Source organism: Larus michahellis, chromosome 11 (assembly GCF_964199755.1).
Source record: "Larus michahellis chromosome 11, bLarMic1.1, whole genome shotgun sequence".
NCBI lineage: Eukaryota > Metazoa > Chordata > Aves > Charadriiformes > Laridae > Larus > Larus michahellis.
Window position 1 is genome coordinate 15,264,171 of NC_133906.1, and position 21,068 is coordinate 15,285,238.

At 55.9% G+C, this 21,068-nt stretch overlaps 1 protein-coding gene across 1 annotated transcript; it reads right to left on the reverse strand.

Moving 5' to 3' along the window:
- Positions 1-233: 233 nt before the first annotated feature.
- PITX1 (paired like homeodomain 1) lies at positions 234-15,530 on the reverse strand. Its single transcript, XM_074603815.1, has 4 exons — positions 15,429-15,530; positions 6,468-6,649; positions 3,458-3,663; positions 234-838 (listed from the first exon to the last, which is right to left on the reverse strand). Exons 2-4 carry the CDS (start codon positions 6,628-6,630, stop codon positions 299-301), a joined length of 909 nt encoding a protein of 302 aa, XP_074459916.1. The 5' UTR covers positions 6,631-6,649; positions 15,429-15,530; the 3' UTR covers positions 234-298.
- Between the last annotated feature and the right edge of the window lie 5,538 nt (positions 15,531-21,068).

Here is a 21,068-nt window from a genome sequence, read left to right on the forward strand (position 1 = left end):
TTTTAAAGCGCAGTTTTATTGGTTGCGCCGTTGCATTAATATTGTTTTTTTCCTAGACAGTTGAAGTCCGCGGAGCTTTTGGGGTGTTTGTTTTGGTTTTTTTTTCCTTTTTTTTCGGTGGTGTTTTGTTTGTTAGTTTTTTCCTCTCTCACTTGCTCGGGTTTTGCTTTTAATCAGTTTTAATTACTTTATTTTTTTTTCCCTTTTACGTTAAACGTCGATTTGCTTTGTCGGCGGTGGTGGGTTTTTTTGTTTCTTTTTTTTTTTTTTTTGTCGGAGGTGGTTTGTGTCAAGTCCGTCAACTGTTGTACTGACAGGCGTTTAGACTGGAGCCGGGGCTTTGCAAACTGCTGTAGCCGAAACTGGAGTGCTGCTTTGATTTCAGTCTGAGACTGGCTAAGCTGGAGTTGCAAGTGTCCCGGTAGACGCTGTAGGGCGAGCCCGGTGGCCCGTAAGGACAGGCCGGCGAGGACATGGCCGAGTTCAGCGAGGAGCCGCTGATGTTGTTGATGTTGTTGAGGCCGGAGTTGGCCATGCCCGGCACGGCCGAGTGGCCCATACTGGAGGGCATGTTCATGGAGGAGATGCTGCTGGGCGCCGAGAACATGGACTGCGAGGAGAGGGGGCTCATGGAGTTGAAGAAGGTGAAGCTCTTGGTGGAAAGCGGCGCCGGGGTGAGGCTTTTGGTGGCCCAGTTGTTGTAGGGGTAGCCGGCGTACATGTCGTCGTAGGGCTGCATCAGCCCGCTGAACTGCGGCACGTAGCCGTTCTTGCACAGGTCCATCTGCTGGTTCCGCTCCCGCTTTCTCCACTTGGCTCGGCGGTTCTTGAACCACACCTGGGGAGGAGAAGGAGTCGGGGGGGGGACGGACACCGACACGGCACGGTGAGTGCGGGACCACCGCCTCCCCCTTCCCCGCCTCGCAGCGCGGACGCGCGCAAGGAGAGCGCAGGCAGCGCGCAGCCAAAAGCCGCCCCCCGCCCCCCCTCCCCAACACTCCCACCCCGGTTGGGATGCGAGGGGAGGTGGGCACGGCTCCGCGGCCGCGCACGGCCTCTCTCTGCAGCCCCCCGCCCCGGGGGTCTCGCTCCGCGGGCTCTGCGCGCATCCCTCTCTATTCCGCGGGATGCGCGCAGCCGCCTCTCCGCCAACGGTGCCTTCGCGGGTGTCCGCGTCCTCCCGTGTCCCCCCCACACCCGGTCCGTCCCCTCGGAGCAAGCCAAGGGGCGAAGGCACGGCCCGCTCTGATTAGGGCCGGCTCGCCCCGGCTCCGCCGCGTTTCCGAACGCTAATGCTGTGTAATAAAAGTCCCCTGTTACAGATCATAAAAAAGGGGATTGGATTAGTATGTTTAGGTTTAAAAAAAAAAAAAAAAATCAGTCCCCGCATCGCCTTTGGGTGGATGCAGCCTCTGCCTTTATATCTAATGAGAATTTACAGCCCTGACTAGGGAACAGAGAAGCGGGGGCCGCTCCTGGTGTTTGATGCAAAAACCTGATCCAGGCTCTCTCGTATTTTTTATATATATATAATTTTTTTTAGCCCTCGGAAAGCTTTTGAGCCCGCCGTGATGGAAGCCGGTCAGCCCCAAAATTCTTTTTCCAGGTTGAAAACCAGCATCGCCCTGTCTGCCCCGGCTGCACCCGGCCTGCGAGACTCTCCTGCTGCTCCCCCTCCCGCGGCTTTCTCTGACCGAGCCGTCGCCCCCCGGCTCCCTGCGGACACTGCGCGGTTCCCTGCGCCCGGCCCCGCGGAAGCTGCGCTCCCTCCGCCGGGACGCGGGGGGGGGTGGGCAGCTCTTCGGGCCTCCCCTACCGGCGCAGGAATGGCGCAACTATTATTAAACACCGGTCTCAAGGATGGAAACTTTGCGGGGGGAAAGAGGGGAGAATGGACGGTGGAGTCTATTTTAAAAAATAACAATAATAAAAAGAATCCCGTATAAATAGGAAACGAAAGCCAACATGTTCAAGACCTGTAATATACTCCTCGGAAGGTGCTTCCAGACAGGAATTTCCTGAAAATGAGGGTAATAGTTTTAATTATGGCTCCTAGACATTTTAAAGGAAGGCCCTCATAGCAAATTAAGGTTAGATTTGCAATCTGCAATCTCAGAACATCAACCCAAAACATCTCAACGCAGAGGGAGAACGAAATTATGTTAATGGCAACTCATATATTAGTTTTATTTGCTTCCTGAAATATTCCAGCAATATTAATGCAGTTTAGTCTCTGCTCCGGCTTTGTTTTGTTTTAAACTCAATTAAGACAATGCTTTCAGATGCATTTTCCCCATTGCAGATGGGTGTTTACTCTTGAAAGGTTTAAAGCAGAATCTCTGTAATCCGATTTGGTCACTCGCGGTTTAATTGCCAAGAAAAAAAAAAAGTAAAAAAAAAAAAAAAAAGAAAAAAGTGGCTTTTCGGGACGGCGAGGCTGCCCTCCCTCCGCGGTTCCCGTTTTATCCCGGTTTTCTCCCCTCCGCGGCAGCGGACTCAGCCCACGGTCCGCGGGCTCGGCTGGGGTGCGCGGCCGCGGTAGAAACCGCGGGGGTAAACGTCCCGGGGGGGGGGGAAGCGGGGGGGGAACACAAAGGGGAGGTGGAGAAACCGTGACAGCCCAGGCACGGCGGGCAGAAATTCTACGGATCAATAGAGCTCCGCTCTGGTCCTTCATTGCCAGGATATTTCACCCGTAAATCTCCCTAAGGAACTGCCGAGGCTACACATACATTTATATATATATTTATTTATATGGTGGCATCGGCTCCGAGGCTCCTTCGCCGTACAAGTATGTGCCTACAGCGCTTATTGACTTTGGAGTGCAATCGCTCCCCAGCCCTCGTCCTTCACTCTGCCTCTGCAAACAGCCGCTCCGTCCGCCCGCGGTCGCGGGAGACGCGCGGCCGCGGAGGATGCGCGGCCGGGAAGGGGCCGGGCACCGACAGCGGTGGGCTGAGCCGCAAGCCCGCCGCCGCAATGGCATCAAGCAGCGGTTTGTTGGGAGATTGCTGGGATTATTGGGAATAACCAGAGCGAGGGGAAGGGCCGCTGAGGCTGCCCAGTTGCTCGGCTGCGGGGTTGCTCTATCCCCGCGTCGGGTTTAGGCCAACCCTGGTGGGGTCTTCCCCCCCACAGTCAGGCCCTTCCCAAGCCCCGGCCACCCCGCTGCCCTCTGCACTGCTCGACCCCCAACTTTTCGGGCCCGTCCCCAAACGCTGGGCCGGCGGCCGCGGCCCGCTCCGGGTGGCATTTCTCCGCGGCCGGGAGGTGAATTTCTCCTCTCTGCTCTGCATCCCAATTTGAGCAATTAAAATCAAGCCCACAGCAGTCGAGAGCTGTTCGCAAACCGCCTCAGCGGGTTCCTAAAAGGGACAATTTCCCCGACGCCCCCACGCTTTCCAGCGGGGCCCGGAGCAGAGCCCTGCACCCCCGCGGGGCTGGACGCCCCTCTTACCCGGACTCGGGGCTCGGTGAGGTTGGTCCAGACGGCGATCTCCTCCCGCATGCTCATGTCGGGGTAGCGGTTCCGCTGGAAAGTGGCCTCCAGCTCCTGCAGCTGCTGGCTGGTGAAGTGGGTCCGCTGCCGCCGCTGCTTCTTCTTCTTCGCCGGGTCGTCGGCGGCCCCGTCCTCGTTTTTCTGCTCGCCGCTGCGCTCCTTTTCTGCGGTAGGGTTTGGGGTTTTGGTTGGCGTTTTTTTTTTTCTTTTTTCTTTTTTTTCTCAAACAGAAATACACAAAGGCAGCCCCGCCGTCCCCGCACCCGGCCCTGCCCGCCCCCACCGGAGCGACGCGTAGGGACACCCACTAGGGTCCCCGCCGGTCCCTGCACCCACCGAGCGCCCCGCAGCCAAACCCGGCCTTTCCCGGGTGGGGGAAGGCTGGGGAAGGAGGACGGAGCCCTGCCCGGGCCCAGGGCACCTGGGGAGGCAGCGGGACCCCCGGGGCGGCCCGGTTCGAAAGGGGACCGAGGGGTGAGAGCGATCGCGGAGGAGCGGGGTTCCCGCAGCATCGACCGCTCGGCCTTTCCACGACACCTTCTCGCTCCCTTCCACCTCGGGCGCGATCTTTGCTCCATTGTCTTTGTTGTGCTGCGGCCGCGATAGGAAACTTTGGAAGGGCAGGAGTGTAAAACCCAGCAGCAATTAATTGCAAAAGGCACCCTCTCTCTTTGCCTCTACATTCCCCCACGAATTCCTTTTTTTTTTTCTTTTCTTTTGCTACTTTTAGGATTTATTTTAACCCGAGGCCGAGCGAAGCCCTCTGCAAAAATCATATCGAAAGAAGCAAAGCAAAAAAAAAAAAAAAAAACCCAACAAAAAACCCAGGAGCGTTTTGGCGGCCGGGATTTGCGCGGACTGGCAGCAGGAATCCAGCCCCGCCGCAACGCGAGGACAAACCCCGGGTCCCTTTTCCTAACGGCCTTTCTGGCTCTCCCAGCCCGGTTTTGGGTCTGATTCGGCCCGGTTGAAGCCCTCGGAAAAGGGACTCAAAGGCCTGAACGAAACGTGCTCCCGGCGGCAGCGGGGGAAGGTGCGGCCAGGCGGCGGGAGGCTGCAGGGCCGGGGGCCGCGGCCATCCACCCGGCCTCCGGCCTCCGCGGGGAGTTTTCCCTTTTCGAGAAGTTGTCTTTCTTTTTATCCTTCTTTTTGGAAGGTTTTATCCCGGCGGCGGAGGACCCGGGGGCATTTATCCAGCCCCGACCTCTGCGAGGTAAACGGGAGTCTAAAAATAATCGCGGGCTGCATCCAAAGCCCGGGAGGATTCGTCCTTGCAAAGTCACCCCGGAATCGCCCCTCGCCTGGGCACCCTCCCTGGCAAAAGGGGGGAGGACGAGCGAGCCCCAACGGCTCAATGGAAGCCCCCGAAGGGGCCGATCGCAGCCCGGCTGGCCCCTCTCTCTGCTCTAAGAGGTTTGCAGAGCAAACAAGGCCTCTGCAGCACAGACCCCATCGCCACCGGCACCCCTCCCTCCCCCGGTCCCCCCGGCCGCTGGACCGGCCGAGCCGCAGGACCCGGCGGCGGAGGGGAAACAGAAACCGAAATAACCCCCGCAAAGACAAATCCTCTGGGTTTCCGCTGGGAAGAGCCCGGAGAAACCGGGCCGAGAGGGAGCCGGGGGGATATAGGAAAGCGGCCGCGGTGGGATTTAACCCCACTCCGGATTTAACCCCGCCAGGATTTCATTAAAAATCCGGCCTCCGCGCTGGGCTGCGATACAATTTCAAATCATAAGGCATATTAGCTTTAATCGGCTTTTGTATTTTTTTTTTCCCCCATTAAAAAAAAAATAATAAAGCGTGTAAGGTATTTTGCAGCTTCTCGGAGAAGAAAAGCAGGCAGGACCTCAGCCCTCCTCCAGCACCGAGGGGTCACACACAGGGGTAGGGCAAAATGGAGCAAATCTCCCTCTCTAATCTCAAATAATCCCCTCTAATCTTGGAGTCCCTTCCAGACGCCGGTCCCTAACTTTGTTTGCGAATCAGGCTGGGAGGCACAACCAAAACCCTGTTTATCACCGGGTGCCACTTCGGGACCCACTCTTGCCACTGTCATTCCCTAGGTTATAGGACCTGCTAAAACTCCGAAGAGCAACAATAGCTATTAAAAAGAATTGAAATTAAATAACAGATAAACTCCCCCTGAAAGGGTCTCGGTGGAGAACGGGTATCGCGCTCCTTCCTGCAGCTTTTGTTTCCTTCTCCTGGCTTCCCTTGTCACTCTAGAAATGTTGCTACTTGAATTAAACACAAACTGGGAAACCACAGCTTTCCCCGCAGCCCTCGCACATGGTGGTCAGGGCGCGGGGACCCTTTTCCAGCGGGAAAAGCGCGCAGCCCCCGCGCGAAACCTCCGCGGCCGCGCACATCCCCTCCGCGGCGGCCCGCGCTGCCTGTGCCCGGCCCCACGCCGCCTCTCCTGCTCTGCGGGGCTTTTCTTTATTATTATTTTTTTTTTCCCCTCTCTCACCCCCCCCCCCGACCCCCCCCGCCTCCTTTGACAGAGAGATCTTTTTCCATCTCTGCACCACCCGAGCTGGAAAATAAACCCGGGCAAAAGCTGACATTATTTCAGAAACATCCGGCAAAACCGCACTCCCCGAAGAGCCCCCCTTTCCCTTCGACCCTATCAATTAATAACTGTGTTTTATATATATATATATATAAACAGCAGCTCCTGGGATGGGGCTGGGGAGCCGTGTTGTCCTCCCGGCGCGCTGTCAGCCCCGGTTGCCGGGGCTCGCTCGGGATGGAGCCGCCGGGCTCATCGGCAGCTCTTGTGTCCCCCCCCGCCTCCGTTTCCCCCCCATCACCTCTGGTTGTGCGGGGGGTGCGGGCAAAGCTCCCCCCCCCAACCGCCCCGCGAAGGGAAGGCGCGGTGGGGAGGGGGAGGCGGCGCGGGGGGGAGCGGGCCGGGGCCGCGGGGTTTGGGGCGGGGGGGTGGGGGTGGGGGGTTGTTGGGGGTTACCTGGCACCTCCGTGTCGGAGGATTCACTGGCTGAGTTCTCGATCGGGTCTCTGGGTTCCGAGGATCTTTGCAAATGGAAGCTGGAAGCCATGTCATGGGAGGGTTGGGGTCTCAAGCTCTCGGGCAGTCTCTCCAAATTCATTCCACCTTTAAAGGAATCCATGGCAGGGGCGCCGGGCTGCCTGGGGGAGTTTGCAGGTGTTTATTCCACACAGAAAGGAACAAGGAGCTTTTTTTTTTTTTTCTTTTTCTTTTTTAAAAGAAAAAAACAAAAGCAAACAACAAAACCAAAACCAAATCCACTTATTACTAACAGTATTATTTTAAGGGTGTCGGAAGAAGAGATCTGGGCAGTGCCTGGAAGCCGGTTGTCTCTGCTCGGGGAGAAGCTCGGCAGTCCGGCCGCATAGGCAGGGAAGTGGTAAAGATCCCTTATAGAGAAACGCGAGTTGAGAGTTGGACAGTTTAAAGCTAAAGAGATTAAAGTGACCTGCCCTAGAACAAATGCCTGTAGTTAAACGGGGCTCCTCCCCCTGAAGGTTAAAACCTCCCCGTCTCGCTAATGCATCACTCCATCTAGCGCTCGCCCAGCCCGGGCGGACCTGCCTCCGCGCTCCCCGTCGATGTGCGCGACTTGCGCGGCCGCGGCCAGGCCCGCGGACCCCCGGCCGGCCCCTGCCCGGCCCCCGCCGCCCGGCCGCCTCTCCTCCGAGGATGCCCCCTCCCGCCTCCTCCCCCTCCCCCGCAGCCTCCCCTAAAGCCGGCGAGGTATTAAAAATATTTCAGAAACGAATGGAAAGGTGGAAAAATCACTCCCAGCCGCTCGGGGGGCGGCTCGGGACCCCCTGCCCGCCCCCAGCACCCCGCCGGCCCGCCCTCCTTCGCAGCGTCCTGCCAGCCGGCAGCGCGCAGGTTGCGCCCCCGCGCAGCGCGGCATCTCCGCGGGTAGCCCCGTACCCAGCCCGGCTGGGCCTCCCGGCCCGCGGAACCTCCGCCCCCACTCCCTGCAGTGGACGCGCAACCTGCGCACCCTTCAGCATCCCTGCACGGGGCTGCGCGGCCCGTCCCGGCGTGAAGCCACCCCACCGCGAGTTTCAGTCCCGCGGAGAACAGGTCCCTCAGAGCTGGAGGGGATTTCTTTTGGGGACGGACTCCTGGGGGTTGTGTCTGAGCTGGTTTTGTCCTTTTTTTGACATTCTTTTTTTCCTGGCTGCGGGGTTTATAACACATCGGCTCGGGCCCTGCCTGGCGGCTGGGGGACCGCAGCCTGGGGAGCAGAGGCAGAGCCAACGCTCCCATCACACCATCTTTCAGCACATGATTAATAACAAATAATTTTCCTCTCGCAGCCGAACTCGCGGTGACCCTCCGGAGGGGTGTCTGCGGCTCTGCCAGCCCGGGGGGCGGCGGGGAAGGGGCGGGAGATTCCCCCCCCGGTCGCAGCGGGCAGTGCGGTCCCCGGGGCGGGTGGAGCGGGGCTGGTCTGGAGACACGGGACACGGCCTGGAGCCCTCCCGGGTAACATCTCGGTTTTTAGGGAGGTGGAAAACCCCACGGGAAGCCCTCAGCCTCGGGGGGCAAGTGGGAAGCGGGGTACCGGCGGGGCAGGCGGCGGGGGGCTCGCTGCACCGGGGACGGGGGCGAGGGGAAGGGGGAGAAGGACCCTGGCTGTGACTCTGCCCGGGGAAAGGACCTTCTCTCCTCTTTATTTTCTCGGCTCACTTTAACTGATCCATCCTGACACTCTATTTTGCTTTCAAATCAAGTAAAGATGTGGGAGAGAACTTTTGAACTGGTTTATGGAAAAGTGGAGGGAAGCAATGTTCCAGCCGCGCAGGCTTTTTCCTACTAGCCCGGGTGATGCAGCCGGGCCCGCCCCGCGCCCACCCCCCCCGGTAGCCCCCATGGGCCCACGGAGCCGGGGACACCCGGGGAGAGCTCAACGCTCCCAGACCCAACCCCTGCACCTCTGATCTCCAGCGCCTTTTGCAGTTTAGGGGAGGTACAGGTGGGTGCTGTCAGGGTCAGGTCTGCCTACCTCTCGCTTTTCCTTTTTTTTTTTTTTTTTTTTTTAGTGGCACATTGTTGTCCGTCTGTCTGTCCGCCGCTCCCGGCTGAACTTCGCTCAGGAGTTTGCAAACGACGGGGAATTTCGGGCACCCGAGGTGAACCAGGCAAAGATGGACGTGGTCTAAAATGCAAATATTTACCAGGGCCTCCGGGCTTCGAGGGGCTCAGCTGATGTAGGAGCCCGGGAAGGATGGAGACCTCCTCCCGGGAGAGAAGGGAGAGGTGGCGATGGCTTTTCGCCCGAGGAGAAGGAAGGTGACCGGATCGCAAACGTGCACCGTGCCTGAGACCCTTCACAGTCTTTTTTTTTTTTTTTTTTGGCTTTATTTCCGCGGGCCGGGAGTGGCGGCAGCCCCGGGGCAGGTCTCCGGGGGCTCTCCCCGCTGAGCGGGAGCGGGATGGAACCCGGAGGGCCGTGCTGGAGGGGGGACTGCCAACAGCCCGGCGGCTCCGCTCCGGCTATTTTAAACCCACTGCTCACAGCAGCCTCAAAAACGGAGGCGGGATTTTCTTTCTTTCTTTCTTTTTTTTTTCTCGTATTTTTTTTAATGCTCCTAATTTAAATGCTCCTTTGTTCTGCTCTACAAAATTTATTTTTAAAAAATTCGTTCTAGGCTCAACTCCTGCCGGCCGGGCGCGGGGAACAGTTCAGCCCCGGGCACCGACGTGATTTCGTCCAGGCGATAACGTCCCTCCCGGGGCGACGGCCTCGCCGGCTCCTTCTGGGGGGGGTCCCCGGGTCAGACACCCCCCGAAATCGGCGTTAAATGGAGAGTAACGGGCCGCTCCCGCCGCTCCCGGCCCCGGGGAGGCAGAGCAGCGCCCGGCTCCCTCTTGTCACCCCCATGGGTGTCCGTGGAGCGGGTCAGACATTTACCGCGCACCTGCGCACGGGTCGGCGGTCTCAGGCGGGCGGATATATATATATATATATATGTATGTGTGTATATATATATATAGGTGTGTATGTCTTGTGTATGTCTCGTATTCGTCTTATGGGGATTTAAGGGCGTCCTCTTGCTCCGCGCTTCGGGGAGCGGGCGCACTCCCACCGCACAGACCCAAATCCTCGCGGTTCTTCCCGTCGCCGGTCGCGACAACACGTGTCGCGACAACAGAGCGCACCCTCAGGGCTGTCAACCCGCAATTTGCGCTTTCCTCCTCTCTCCTCCCTGCCTTACCCGCTGCGTTCCGGGATGCTGGGGACATCTCTCCTCCGGCAACCCCCTCCAGCAGACTCTACGTCACTCGTGTGACGTCATGCCTTGTTTCCCTGACGTCACGCCTCGCCTTTCAGTCAGGCCAGGACCCAAAGCAAAGCCTTGATGTCCCGCTCGGAGCCGGCTGCTCTTCCCGCGACGTGAAGGCGCGACGGCGGCCCCACGGGACACACACGCACACAGGTTTCCCCTCCCCTGGGGACCCGCGACCCGCGTGGGCGTGGGAAGGGCCGGAGAGAGACGGAGGAAAGGGTCGGGCCCTCGGACCCGCGGCCGGGACGCGGCCGCTGTGCGCGGGTGGCGGGAGGGATTCGCGTGGGAAAGCTCCGCGCAGCGCGGAGTGGGGCTGGCCGGAGAGCACCACCGCTCCGCGCCCGCGCAGCCACCGCACCCCCAGCCCCCCCCCCCGCCTCGCGCTGGGGGCTGCATCAGGGATCTATGAAACGCTGGAAGCCCGCAAATAAACCGCTCCGCTTCCTCCTGCTATAAATAACCCAAGAACGAGGGACGGCGCTTATAAATAAATCAGCGCTGGCCACGCCGGTGACAACCCTGTGAAGAAAAGGACGAGACGCGTCTGAACGAGAGAGGGACTCCCACTGTCTCCCGAGGGGCGGACGGAGCCCGACGGGGCGCAGGGGATGGGGCCGTGTCGCCCGCCGGGTGCCGGGGAGGGGGTCCCTGCTTTCGGAGAGGAGCTCCCATCCCCGACGGGCTGTGGTGGTTGTAGCCAACACAAAACCACCTGGGCCGTATATCAGGCGGCGAAGTTCAGTCTCTGCCAGCTTTTCCTCTTCAGATTTATTAGTGTTGTATAGACTCAGATTCAGTCTATAAATTATTGGGAATTGTTACAAAAATGAAGGCATCTCCTCCCAAATGCACCTCTGCCCGAGAGGAGAGGGAAGCCCTCTGAAAAAGAGCTGCAGTGAGACAAGAGAGGAGGGAGAGGCTCCCCAGCCCAACCAAACCCAGCCCAACCAAACCAAACCCAACCCATCCAAACCCAGCCCAAAAATCCAACCCAACGAAACCCAAGACCAGCCAACACAACCCAACTCAACCAAGACAAACCAAATCAAACCACGCCAAACGAAACCACAACCAACGCAACCAAAACAAGCCAAGCCAAACACGAACAACGCAATCCTAGCCAAACCAAACCAAACCAAACGAAAGCAGCCAACCTCTAGCTGGTGCCCCCTTGGCGCAGCCCAGAACCCGGGAGCTGCTGCAGGAAAACAGCTTTTAATAACAAAAACATCCTAAAAGTGCCCAGCGGGCGGCGAAGAGGCACGGACGGGGCGGTGTGAGATGCTGGAAGGGTGCATCTCCCCTGTGCCGAGCGCCGGCAGCACTGCGATAGCGCGCAGGGGCATTTTTAAAGCTTCCCGCTATGAAAATGTCCCCCGCACGGGTGGACGAATGGTTTTCGGCCTCCAGCCCCTGCTCCCGGTCTTCGCTGGTGCGTGGCTCGGACCCATGGGATGCCCACACGGGTTGTGAAGAAGCAGAGGCCGGGGATGTGCGCCGGGATGTGCGCAGGGCAGCTCGAGGCCCCGCGGAGCGCAGACCGCACTGGGGGAGCGGTGTTTATTGAGGCAGTGCACCGTGTCTGTGTGTTTGTGTGTGTGTGTGTCCACCAGGACAGTGTTCCAGGGGTGTCCTGCCCCAAAACAGCATCTCCCCAAACACTGCCTTACGCGCAAGGTAGAGACCCTAATGTGCGCCCCCGCGCAAGGCAAAGCTCAGCACTCCCCGCCGCGACGGTAGCCCCCGTCCGAATAGGGAAAAAGGAGCAAACCCCAAGTAACGGCGACCACGAAACGAGCCCCGACACCCCCCGGACTCCGGCGGGAGCTGGGTCGTCCCCCCCCGCCCCGGGCCGGGCGGAGCGGGCAGAGGGAAGCAGAGAGGGGGAAGAAACCCAGCCCAGAGAGCATGTTAAATCGCTCAGGAGAGGAAGGTGGAAAATTACGCTGGCTCCCAGCCGGCCTGTCCTCCTCTGCGCAGCCAGGAGAGCAATTTTCCTAAGAAGTTGAGCAAAACGAAATCAGCCCCTTTTGGATCCGCAGTCCTCTTCACTCCCCGCGCCGGCCAAGCCACCGCCTTCCGCGGGCGCGCAAGGCCCCCTCCACCCCCGCGCAGCGCTGCCCGGCGGATGCTGGGCGGGAGGGTTTCCAGGGCGATCCCTGCCCCATCCCGCTTCCCTCGGCCCCACTGAATGGCTCTCCCTGCCATTCAAACCCAACGTGGGACAGGGAATTTTCGCGGGGAGTTTGGTCCGTGACATCTCCCGGGGCACCTGGGGCACCCGGGGCTGCGTCTCGTCCCGGTCCCCGTCCGTGTCCCCCCCTCCCCCGCCATCCCCATCCCTCCCCGGGACTGCCCCGGGCGCCGGCGGCCAGCGGCAGCGCTTGCAAAAACTCGGGATGAAAAAGTTGAAGGCTTAATGTTTTCTGACAGATACAAATGATACCCCAAGGCTTTCTTGAAATGCAGCAACTGACGGCTGGAGAAACGGTTTTCCTATTCGGGTTTCTGCAGCTGGAAGCAGACGTGGGTGGGGGGGAGTTTCCCCTCGGCCCTCCTCCCCCTACCCTCACCCCAAAAAGAAAACCATCTCCTGGGTGTCCGCTGCCAGTCTGGGACAACTCTTTTTTTCCCCAAATGCCTGGCAGCACCCTGGCCCAGAGCTGCTTCCCACCCCTCTCCGCATCCTTCAGACCACAGGCGCTGAGCTCTGCTCTAAGAAAATATTAATTTGCTGTTAATTTGCTTGGGTTTATCTCTGCCCGTTCGCAGCCCGGTGTGAGCAGGAGAGTGTCAGCGCCCTGCAACGACAACGCCGGAGGATGGACAGCTCGGGAATACGGGGGGTTATTTCGAGGGGAATTACGAGGGGAAAGAGAGGAGAAAAGTACAATATAGTCCCACAATTCCCTCTCTGAGCAGAGGGAACATGCTTTTCTTATTAATTGATGGAGGAAGGGGCACCGGAGTTTGCTAGGCAGCCTGCTCAGGTTACTCTGTGTATCTTTAGATCCCAAAATATGTCTCTTTTGTGGACTAAAAAAGATGCCTCTGAAGGAGGGTAATCAAAGGCCCGCGCACTCCGTTGGCATTTATTGAAGACCCTTTTACAGCAGAAAAAAAAAGAGGCTGCGTTTGGAACCACCGACATTATGTTTCCATGTGGGTTTCCTCCACCTTGTTTCGGGCGAGCAGCCTCTTAATTGCTGCAGCATTTGGATGGGGGGAAACACGTTTCCCTTAAACAGGACATTTCCTGAAAGGCTGAAATATTCTAATAACGCGCTGGGCTCTTTAATGTTCTCAGAACAGCAGCGAATTTCTGCAGAGCCGCACATTTCCTGCTTTAAAATGTAAAATCAGAGAAACAATTAACCTTTGTGTGCATTCAGCTTATTCTATATTATTTTATATCCCCCCCTTTTTTTCCTTTTATTTTTTTTCTTATACATTTTTCTCTTCTTTTTTTTCCCCTCTCTCTCTCTCTTTCTTTTTTTTTTTTTTTTAATTTCCCCCCGAAAGGCTGATTTCTCCCCGCTGCCCGGTGGCACCGCGCGGCTCCCGGCGCAGCTTTGGCGCAGCCCCCGCTCCTCTCCGCTGCCCGGGGAGCAAACACCGCCGAGATAAAGGCACCGGGACAATTTTCTTTCCAGTTTCATTGTGGGAACGGCCGTATCTTAACGGGCACATCTCGGGGAGAGATAGGAACATACTGCCTTCCAGAGGGCTGTGCTAATCAGCACGCCGGGTTAGATATAAAAGTTCAGGGCAAATAAAACGAATTAGTTTTATTAGCACGTTTAGGAGGCGGTCTAACGAAGGAATTCGGCTTTACTAGAGAATGTTTTCTCCTCCCCTTTTGTTATTTAAAAGCAACATATATCCGAGCAGCTCATCACGGGAGGGAAATAACGCATCGTTCAATCTGCGGTCATTTTCTGGGACAAAGGCGCTCCTTTCTCTAAACCCGATAAGAAGGATATACCCTCTTGGAAATCCACAATTTCATAATAAAACCCTCGTGAACAATAAAACCGACTGTAAAGGACAGGCTGCGGAACCCGCCAGGTTATTGTTCGGCGGTGGGTTTCTATAGGAAATAATCTGCCTCCATCACACGCGCCTCTACCTCGGCTAAAACTTTCCCAGGGAAATGTTGCCACCTCTCCAGCGCGGGATTTCCAGGGACTTTGTCCATATTTCAGGCAAACGAAGGATTTTGGAGAGGTTCTCTCAGTGAAGTAGCTCTCAGAAAATACTTAAAAGTCAGTTTTTAGATCAACGGCTGGAGTTGGCGCAGGGAATAACCAGGAGAACATGGACCTTGGTTTGTTAAGTGGAAATTATGTATTTTTAAAATATTATTTAAAAAAGCAAACGGCGTCTCGGTCCCCGGTTCAGGCATAACAGTATTGTTTTATGTTCAATTCGTGCCTCAGACTTTGTGTCCGCCTGCAGTGCTGTTGGCAAAATTTGGGGAAAAGGGACGAAATAGTAGAAAACTCGTCTAACTTTTTTAACGTGAGACCTAAAAAAAGTCTCCGAAAGCGTCGGTGGAGAGCCCTCACGTCTATTTAAGCAGGGTTAAGACGCGGGGGAAAAAAAGCCTTTTTCCCCCAGCTCCGAGAATTTCACTCCCGCTGCAGGAGGCGTTATCCCGGAGCGATGCTGCCAGAGCCTCGCACTGTGTGTAGTTGCCAAAGATGGTGTTTATTTTTCAAATCAGAAAAAAAAAAAAGGTGGAAAACAAAACAAAACCAGAGGGACTGTATAATACTATTTTTCTGAAAAGGGAATTCACCGACGGCCCAGACTATTCCCACCCGCTCGCCCCGCTCATCCCCGAGAGCGGCCGCCTCTTCTCCGCGGCAGCGCAGCTCCAGCGGAGCATCGCCGGGGGATCGCGTACTCCGGGCCCGCACCCCCTGGACCCCCCGCTCGTCCCGGGGACCTCCCGCCCCGCCGGGGCCGCCTGACCCTCCGCGCTGCCAGCGGCCAGCCCCCGCCGAGGGCACCGGGGACCCGGGGGCGAGCCGCGGTCTGCTCCGCGCCCCGCGCAGAAGCGCTGGAGGCTGAAAAAGGCGCGGTAGGAAAAAAAAAATTAAATATATATGTATGAAAAAAAATATATAAAATGAAGTAACCTCTCTGGAATTGCATTTCCCAGCGCATTTGTCAGAGCTGACGAAGCGCAGAGGCCCCGAAAGAATTTATACACGGCATAAAGATGTCAAGGACTGTGCGGGGAGCGGAGCGCGGAGCGGGCTGCCCGTCGCGCCCCGGCCTCCGCGGGCGCGGAGCCGCCGCCGAGCTGCGGGGCGGGAGGCGAGGCGAGGCCGCGGTGAGGGGCGGCACGTCCCGTCTCGGCTTTGTTTCCCAGCCCCGGAACGCTCCGCACCTCCGTCCCCGCAGCGAGGGGGGACGCGGGAGGGGACGGGGACACGGCCCCGCGGGGAACACGCGTGGGGGGACACGGCGGACACGCGTGGGGCGTGCCGGAGCGCCGGGCGCAGGCGTGGGGGGGCGGGACGGGGCTCCCCCGCGGGCCGTCGGTGAAGGACAGGCGGCGACACGCGTGGGGCGGGCCGGGGTCGGGAGGGGGGAACACACGCGTGGGGCCGTCCCCGGGGTCACTTACCGGGCGGTGCGCTCGGCGGCGGCGGCGGCGGCGGGGTGCCGGGCCCGGCGGGGGCTGTGTGCGCCCCGGCCGCCGCTCCAGGGTTTTCTTGGGAGATTTCCCCGTCTCCTCCTGACGTCAGCCCCGTCCCAGGGTGCCGCAGACGGGGGAGGGCCGGGGGCAGGGCCGGCCGCACCGGGAGACCGGCGGCACCGGCCGCCCCGCGTCCCTCACCTCCGGCCCGCCGCACGGGGCATCCCCGGCACCGGCCCCCCCCGGCCGGCCCTCGGTGCGCGGCCCCGGGCCGGCCCCCGGGGCGGTTTGGTGCTGCTGGTTACGCGGCCCCTGCCCTCTTCATTTCCTCCCGGCCGGTGCGCTTGTCCGAGGGGGTAGGGACAAGGCAAACCCACTTATTTTGTCTTATTTTTTTGGTTTCCTCCCTGAAATACGCTCCCGGTTCAGGACTTCAGCCTGGAGGTGGGTGCGCGGTGTCGAGCACCCCGGGGGAGGCAGCAAACAGCACCCAGGGCTGAGCGAGGATGGAGCTGGGACACAGGGCTCCGGGGGCATGCTTCGGTGGCTGACATGGTGCTGCCCACCCATCCCCAGGCCCTTCATCCACTTTAATTTTCCAAGGATGCTTCTGGACTTTCAGACACTTCATTTCTTATACCTACCCTCCCGGAAGGTCCCCTCCCAAGAGAAGAACACCCAGGTCATGCAGTGACCCGAGCGAGCACCACGGTGGGGACATGCCTTGTGCTTTCCCCAGTAGAGCGGGTCACACGCACACACACACACACACAGAGGCTATAGCTGTAGCTGAAAACCAAGGACAACGAATATGGAATGGATCAGAAAGATAAATAGCATAAAATCAGGAACAGTCCAGTCCCACACTTGCCATTTGTTATAGAGAGAAGAAGTAAATGGGATTCACATGTCGAGCATTAGCTGCTTGTTAGTCTGTAAGATAATATTAACTTTAGTGTTTGCTGGTTTACTCCAGTTTTCCAAAGGCAGTTCCAGGAGGCGCCCAGCCTGTAATTTAGGATGGCACATACTGTGTGAAAGAGGCTTTGGCACCGGGGCCTACCAGCACATCAAGGTGATATTAACATAATAAAACGTTTGGAGAGGGAGTAGGAGCTCATAAATTAATGCATTCTACTGTTTTAATGCTAGGAGCTAACAATGCGTTTCCTGTTCGGCTGATCGTCCCCGCTGCAGCCTAACAGCTGTTTTAAAGGTGCTGTGAAATTAAAGAGAGGGAAGATGATTGTCTTTAAATCAATGTTTAATGATGTGTTATTAGGAGAAAAGTCTTCCTCCAGCAGATGTTTACATGCTGAGGATGGAGGGGAGCTTCCCAGGCTGCCTGCCGGAGAAGCAGGGGGGGACGCCCCCGTGTCCCACCAGTCTTGCAGATGGCCCTGATGTCCCCAGCACAGGGGTACAGCCCGCTCGGCGCCGGGCTTGGCTGAGCGCTAGCACTGGGAGAGGCTTTGCCCAGGTCTTTGGGTGGGTGCTGAGGAAAATCCTCCAGGATGCTGATTTTCCGCAAGGTTTTCAAGTGATTTGAGTGGTGACCATGAGCAGGTGACTACAGCAAATGTCGAGAACATCCTGCCCATGTTCTGCGCAGCTCAGGGCTGGCAGGATCCTTCCCCCGTAAAGATTAGATATGGATGCAGGAGTATCCCCCTGTGCAGGAGTCTCTGGAGGACAAAATCCTTTTTAGCGGCGGATCAGAAGAGCTCTGGAGGGGCAAACAACTGGTCAAAGACCACACAGCAAAGGAGTGGCAGGGCTGTCCCGTGGGCCTTTGGGCTGCAAGGGCAGATCATATGCAAACCCCATCCCTCCTAGCCTAGGAGACCATCCTTGCTGAACCTGTTAATGTGGACTGGAAGCCTTTCCGAGCTCTTCACTTGCACCGGTCAGTCGGATTGAGACACCTCTGGCCCAGCACTAACAGCAGTCTCCAGGTACTAGAAACATAAATGTACCTTTGAGGCAAGATTTAGGAGTGAACTTCTAGATGTGGCACCTAAAATAAGGTGGAAATCGAAGCTGTGAGCGTAAATCTTTCTGTAGGTGCCTGAGTCTTGTTATTTCCTTTGTGTTTGATCCAAAGAAGGATTAATTAGTCTCAGTGACTGTGCTTCAGCTTCCAGTTTAAAAGATGGCCATCATAAAGCTTCTCCCCCAGAGGAGACATCAGATGGATTCAGATGCCAACCCCACACAGGAACTGGTGCCCAAAAGACCCTGAGGAAGGCGGGTTGCTGGGGGTTGGGAGGGAAGGACCATCCATTGCTGGGCACCTCGTCGCCAGGTCACCCTCCTGCTGTCAACCAAAACAGCATCAAATTGTCTCCAACCCAACCCTGTTTCCAAAAGGATGGTTTCCACAGCCAGCCTCGTATTCCGCATGATGGTGGCACAAACTGTTCCTACACAAGCAGAAGAACCATTTGCAATTGCTTCTTTTAATCACCACAAATGTTCGTTAAAAGTAAGTCTTTCCGTATTTCCAAATATAGTGAAGAAATGACTCTCCAAGCTCACCCATTCCTTTATTTGCAGCTTTCCCTGTTAGTGCATCCTTGGAATAATGTTTAAAAGGCCACACTGCTTCTTTGGGAGAAATGGGGATGTTTGGAACATGAGTGGATTGTAACATTTCTAAACTTCCCAGAAGAGGCAAATTATAGAAGAATAAGCTTCTTTCTGTGCACGCACATTTATTTTGGAGCCAAATGGAAAGGAGAGCACAGAAGAAAAAAAAAAAAAAGACAAATTGTTTGGAAAATATTGTCCGTCCCAAGACAGACCCAACCATATGGGGGGAAGGGAGTCAATACTGAAATTTTCCCTTTCTGTTTGAGTCCAGCAGCCCTCCCATTCACTCCGCTGGGAGGTTTGTGTGAGTCAGACCTGCAAGATCATCCACGCAGGGTAGTATTTCCAACACTTCAGTCCCCTCCCTGCTTCATTCCTATTCCCTACTGAAAGAAGTGGGGAATAGGAGTGAAGTGGGGGTGTCCCCCTGCTCAGATTTACGGTAGGAGCAGCGGGATGGGACCCAGAGCCATCCATGCTCCTCCTCACCTCATCCACAGCCCGGCATCCCTGAAGATGAACTACAGCGGAGGAAAAGGCAGAACAGCTCTGCCACTTAGAAAACCTATTTGTGAGTTTATGCAGATCATTGCGAAAAGCAAAAAACACGCAGGAGCACGGAAAATTATGTATGAGGAGCTGGAGAAGTCCTCTTTCCAGCCCTGCCCAGCCTCCTGGTGGGACTCCAGCAAGTCGTATGAGGTTTATGTGCCTGCAACCAACTACCCCGACATCCCCCCAGGGCGTGGGCAGGTTAAGGCAGGAATAGGTGTTAGGGAAATGGAAGAAGCTATAAAAGAGCGGAGTTTATTGGCATTTTGATCATGCTTGTGAAAGGCTGCTGTAGCCTCACTGGATCGATAATGCCAGATCTGATTTCTTCGTGGACAAAACGAGGCATTGCTGCCTTGGCGGTTAGATGGAAACACAGAAAATACTTGTTGTGGCAAGGAAATCCCTTCGTTCCTTTTAAATCACCAAATTTATCATCATCGTCATCTTTAAGTAATAAACAAAGCGATATTTATTTGTCCCTGACTGCTAATGGTGACATTTATTCAACAACAAAAAGAGCTGCAGCAATTGTGTACGTTGGCAATTAGTGGCGTGCAGAGCGAGCGCGCGAGATACTTTGAAAGGAGATGTTGGGAAAGAGGTTTTTTTTTTTGTGTGTGTGGTTGCGTTTATTCCCTGGTGACGTGCTGCTAACAAGCTGCCAACCAAGGATCACCCACAACAAACAAAAACAAACAAACAAAGTTTTGTAGAGGGTGGTAATACTTAGTTTAATTCTCTTAGGCCTTTAAAAATAATTATAGCCCTGTTTGTGACAACTGGAAAGGCCCCATTTACTCCAATAAAATGGCTTGTTATTCTTGAAGAATGACATTTGGAGTTGTTTCCTTATACAATGTAGACATTAATGGGAGTAAATCTCAATCAATGAAATATTGACGCATTTCTCATCTTTGCACTAGCAGCGTTTTTGATTCCGCAGCTTGTGGTCGGCTGTTTACTTGCCAGTTAAATCACAACACATTTAACAACTTTCTAGAGATCTGTCAGGACTTACTGCCAACGAACAGGATCCTGGGGATTTGGGCTTTAGTGAAAAGTTATTTAAGATCTAGACATCGAACCAAGTATCTCTATTGCAGTTTATTCCATTCATTACCGATTTGGGGGGAAAGTGATAAATGGCACATAGACCTTCAAACTAACACACACGCCTCCAGTGATCTCACGAGGTAGTCGTTACATCGGACTCCAAACACTCTGCCGTGCTTAGTATCATTCGTCTGTGCTTTGAGAGCACAGCGGTGGCTTAGCTCGTGCACTGTCTGAATGTCTTGCTGGATCTTCATGTGCCACAGGTTAGACCTTGGCATCTGCTTGAACCAGCTTCTTAGGTCTTGGTGGAAAAAAACCAAACCATATAGATATAATATAGATACTCCAGTTGAGAAGTGTTTATCTTCAGCCTTAACAGGGACCGAGCATATATTTAAAGGTTAATTTGTGCTCGTTCATGAAGAGATGGCTGCGGGCAGAGATGTGCAATATTCTTGGGGTTGTCACAGGATATGTAGTTTATTCCTCCCTCTTCCCCAGGGATGGGCTTTGGGCCATGGTGAGAGGCAAAAGGGGACTTTGCTCTGGCCTGTCCACTCTTAGCTCCTGACGTTAAAGAGTGGAGCGAGACTTTCTCAGAGCCAGGACTGCCTCCTCTCCAGCCCTCTGGGACCTTCTCCGTCTCGTATTATTATTGCCGTATCTATTACCATTAACAACTTCCAAAGTTGTTCTAAAACTATTTAAGTGCCTGCTGATCCATCTGAAACTCATCTCCATTCTGCGCGCAAGTCCCAGGCGTTAATCTTTATAGGTGACGGTGCTGGCCTGCCAGTGGAAATGAGATAAATACACATTATTTGGCAGAAACTATATATCGGACAGCGCTTTCTGGCAGCATGCACAGGGCTTCATACAAATGGAAACTGATGGCTTAATATTTTGTTACGTTTTTCCCACCAGAGTTATTACCTCCTAATTGCAGGGATGGATGAAACCGAAGAGAGTGTGTTCGTTCGGAGGGAGGCTGCCCTGTGTCAGCCTTGAGCTGTCACCGGGAAAGCGGGCGTCGGGGGGCTCCCACTTTCTGCCCTGGCCATGGATGAAGCTGGGGTTAAACACAGGCTGGCATGGCACTAGAGGTGGCATTTCCGAGGGAATTTGTGCTTTCTGTGGCGTTCCAGGGACATGGGAGGTTGCAACCGACTCTGCACTGATTTCTCAGTACGCATCTCATTAATCATGGACCTACCATACTAAGCTGTATTTAGATGACCTCTTTAATTGCCAAACCTATCCCCGAGGTCTGCTGAATTCAGTGAGGCAGAAAGGAGAGGCGGCTTCCAGAGGGAGCCTGAGAGCGTCCGGCCGAGCCAATGTGACAAAACATCGTTTTATACCCCTTTGCGTGCTTTACAGCAGAGCTCGGCACCGGGCTGAGGATGCTCAAGGTGGATTTGGTAG

Excerpts from the sequence above, each read along its gene's own strand:
- PITX1 (XM_074603815.1), bottom strand. The coding sequence starts at position 6,630 with ATGGATTCCTTTAAAGGTGGAATGAATTTGGAGAGACTGCCCGAGAGC. Across the intron at positions 3,664-6,467 it reads CTCCGACACGGAGGTGCCAG|AAAAGGAGCGCAGCGGCGAG; the intron begins GTAACCCCCAAC and ends ACCCTACCGCAG. Across the intron at positions 839-3,457 it reads TCACCGAGCCCCGAGTCCGG|GTGTGGTTCAAGAACCGCCG; the intron begins GTAAGAGGGGCG and ends TCTCCTCCCCAG.